This window comes from Protomyctophum parallelum (genome assembly GCF_964188405.1).
Source record: "Protomyctophum parallelum genome assembly, chromosome: 18".
Classification (NCBI taxonomy): Eukaryota; Metazoa; Chordata; class Actinopteri; order Myctophiformes; family Myctophidae; genus Protomyctophum; species Protomyctophum parallelum.
Window position 1 is genome coordinate 34,347,991 of NC_139716.1, and position 2,858 is coordinate 34,350,848.

General features: G+C 55.0%; 1 protein-coding gene across 1 annotated transcript; it reads left to right on the forward strand.

Moving 5' to 3' along the window:
- Positions 1-734: 734 nt before the first annotated feature.
- LOC310876107 (glycogen synthase kinase-3 beta-like) lies at positions 735-2,249 on the forward strand (the record flags this gene model as incomplete). The annotated part of the gene is made up of 1 exon (XM_083789553.1): positions 735-2,249. The coding sequence occupies one exon, from the start codon at positions 735-737 to the stop codon at positions 2,247-2,249; it is 1,515 nt and encodes a 504-aa protein (XP_083645679.1).
- Between the last annotated feature and the right edge of the window lie 609 nt (positions 2,250-2,858).

A 2,858-nucleotide genomic window follows, 5' to 3' on the forward strand; every position in this document is an offset into this window, starting at 1 on the left:
TGAAAACATAAAAATCCATCCACCCAGTCATCTTCAACCGCTTATCCGTATAGTTGGGTCGCGGGGACAACATGTCTTAACCTAGTGTTTAAGACATATATAATTATATGAAATATGTATGCTCTAATGCTGAAAAGCGATTCACAGGTTTGAATCGGCACCCTGTACTACAACTATTCTGATGCCAATACAAGCATTTTATTCAAGTAAAATTGTGAATACAGATCTTTTACTTAACAGTCTGTTAACCACTCACCTATAATAGCTGAATATTTCCCCAATTAAAAGTATCAATACCGTGATGTAGAAATACTCTTGTTCAATGTGTTTCCTCCCTCTATTGGTCCGACTGACTGTTATTAGCAGTCAGGTTATTAGCCCCAAAAGGGCCGAAGACCCCCTGGCTTATTGCTTTCGTACATGTTGGTTTTGGCATTTCTGTGTTTAAAATTCAACAATATGGTAGACAGTAGAGGGTCGTTGGAATCGCTCAAGAACTGAAGCTCACAGCCTTTCATCAAAGGACCTCTGACATTTATGTCTCAAGGGCCTGAAGCATTACAAACGGTGGCCCTTAAAATCTAAATGTTCGAGAATCCCTTCCTTATCTACTCGGAGGCCACTATGGAACTCCATATTTGGGCGGTGCACCTAAAGTACACGGAGGGCCATGCAGTTTATGACGTAACAATGACGTGGCTGTGCGTGAATCTATATCCAGTAGATAAAGGGAAATGCGCCTCAACTCTGCACCCGTGTGGCTCTCTGTAGCTAACCCCACCTCCGTTAACACAAACATGAGCAGCAGCGGGCGGAGGCCCAGGACGAGCTCATCCGTACAGCAGTCAGGAGCTCCCAGGGCCGCAGCGATAGGTGGAAGGTGTTCGGCGACCGGCGGCAGGTTGTCGGCGGCCGGTGGAAGGTCGTCATCCGGTGGGAGCGCAGCGGGAAGGACCGGGGCTCAACAACAGGCCAGCATCTCCACATCCATCTGGAATCCTAGACCGTCGAGAGGCAGCGGCGGCAAGCCCATGGCGGCCGTGGCCACTCCCGGCAAGGCCCCCGCCCGGCCACAGGAAGCGTCGCACACGGCCGACGTCGTCAAGGTGGTCGGCAACGCCATGAGCTTCGAGAACCTGAAGGTGTCTCGAGACCACCAAGGAGGCGGCGGTAAGGTGACGACGGTGGTGGCCACGCCCGGCAAGGGCCCCGTCCGCCCGCAGGAGGTGTCGTACGCCGACGTCAAGGCGATCGGCAACGGCTCCTTCGGCGTGGTGTACCAGGCGCGCCTCGTCGACAGCCGCGAGACGGTGGCCATCAAGAAGGTGCTCCAGGACCAGAGGTACAAGAACCGGGAGCTGCAGATCATGAGGAGGCTGGAGCACTGCAACGTGGTGCGCCTGCGCTACTACTTCTACTCCAGCGGGGAGGAGAGGAAGGAGGACATGTATCTGAACCTGATCCTGGACTTTGTCCCCGAGACCATGTACAGGGTGGTCCAGCACTTCAACAAGGCCAAGACCACCCTCTCCATGATCTACGTAAAAGTCTACATGTACCAGCTCTTCCGCAGCCTGGCCTACATCCACTCCAAGGGCGTGTGTCACCGGGACATCAAGCCGCAGAACCTGCTGGTGGACCCCGAGACGGCCGTCCTCAAGCTCTGCGACTTTGGCAGCGCCAAGCAGCTGGTCTGCGGCGAGGCCAACGTGTCGTACATATGCTCGCGGTACTACCGCGCCCCCGAGCTCATCTTCGGCGCCACCGACTACAGTTTCAAGATCGACGTGTGGTCGGCCGGCTGCGTGCTGGCCGAGCTGCTGCTGGGGCGGCCCGTCTTCCCCGGCGACAGCGGCATGGACCAGCTGGTGGAGATCATCAAGGTCCTGGGGACTCCGACGGGGGAGCAGATGGACGCGATGAATCCCCGCCACGCGGTCGGGTTCAATTACCCGCAGATCGAAGCGCAGCCGTGGACCAAGGTGTTCAAGCCTCACGTACCTCCGGAGGCCATCTCGCTGTGCTCTCGTCTGCTGGAGTACACGCCGGAGCTCCGGCTGACTCCGCTCGAGGCCTGTGCCCACGCCTTCTTTGGCGAGCTGCGCCAGCCCGGCACCCGCTTGCCCGGCGGCCGAGAGCTGCCGCTCCTCTTCAACTTCAGCTCCGCCGAGCTGTCCATCCAGCCTCTGTTGAATGCCACACTCATCCCTTCTCATGCTCGTGCGAAGACGAGCTTGCGCTCGGACTGACGCGCTGCTGTGCCCGCGTGATGTCAGACGGGCCTCCCTGTCAGCATCTACGACAACGTATGAACACCCGTCACTCCTTCTCTGACCCTGTCTCTTCACACTTACCCCCTCCCACTTCTTCGTGTCTTGCACCCTATAACTGGCTCTAAACACATCCTCCACTCATACAAGTTCATGCCCAAAACACTGCATAGGCCAATTCTGATGCTTTGTGTGAGTGCACTTGTTTGGGGGATGCTTTGGACTTGCAAAATTAAGCTGCAATTTCCAGCCCGACATGGTCCCAGTCTATCCCAGTTAGGCCAGGCCTGTTTGAGAGACATTGGATTGGATGTGTTATGTGGATCAGAAAATAGGATTTCCTGTGTTATAATGAAATCGCCATAGACTTTTATCATGTTCTATTTATGTATTTTAGCTACTTTTGTACATGTCACACTGGTACAAGACGACAAGGCCAGGGGCTGGCCTGCTGGCTAGTAGGGCAAGAGCCCTGGGAGACATGGTGCTTCTGTTTGGAGGCTTGTCTCGTCACTGGGCTAACAGAGCACTCCTCTGCTGTGAGGTGTTCAAAACCACTAACTCCAGTACTCAACTCATCAGGTGGGC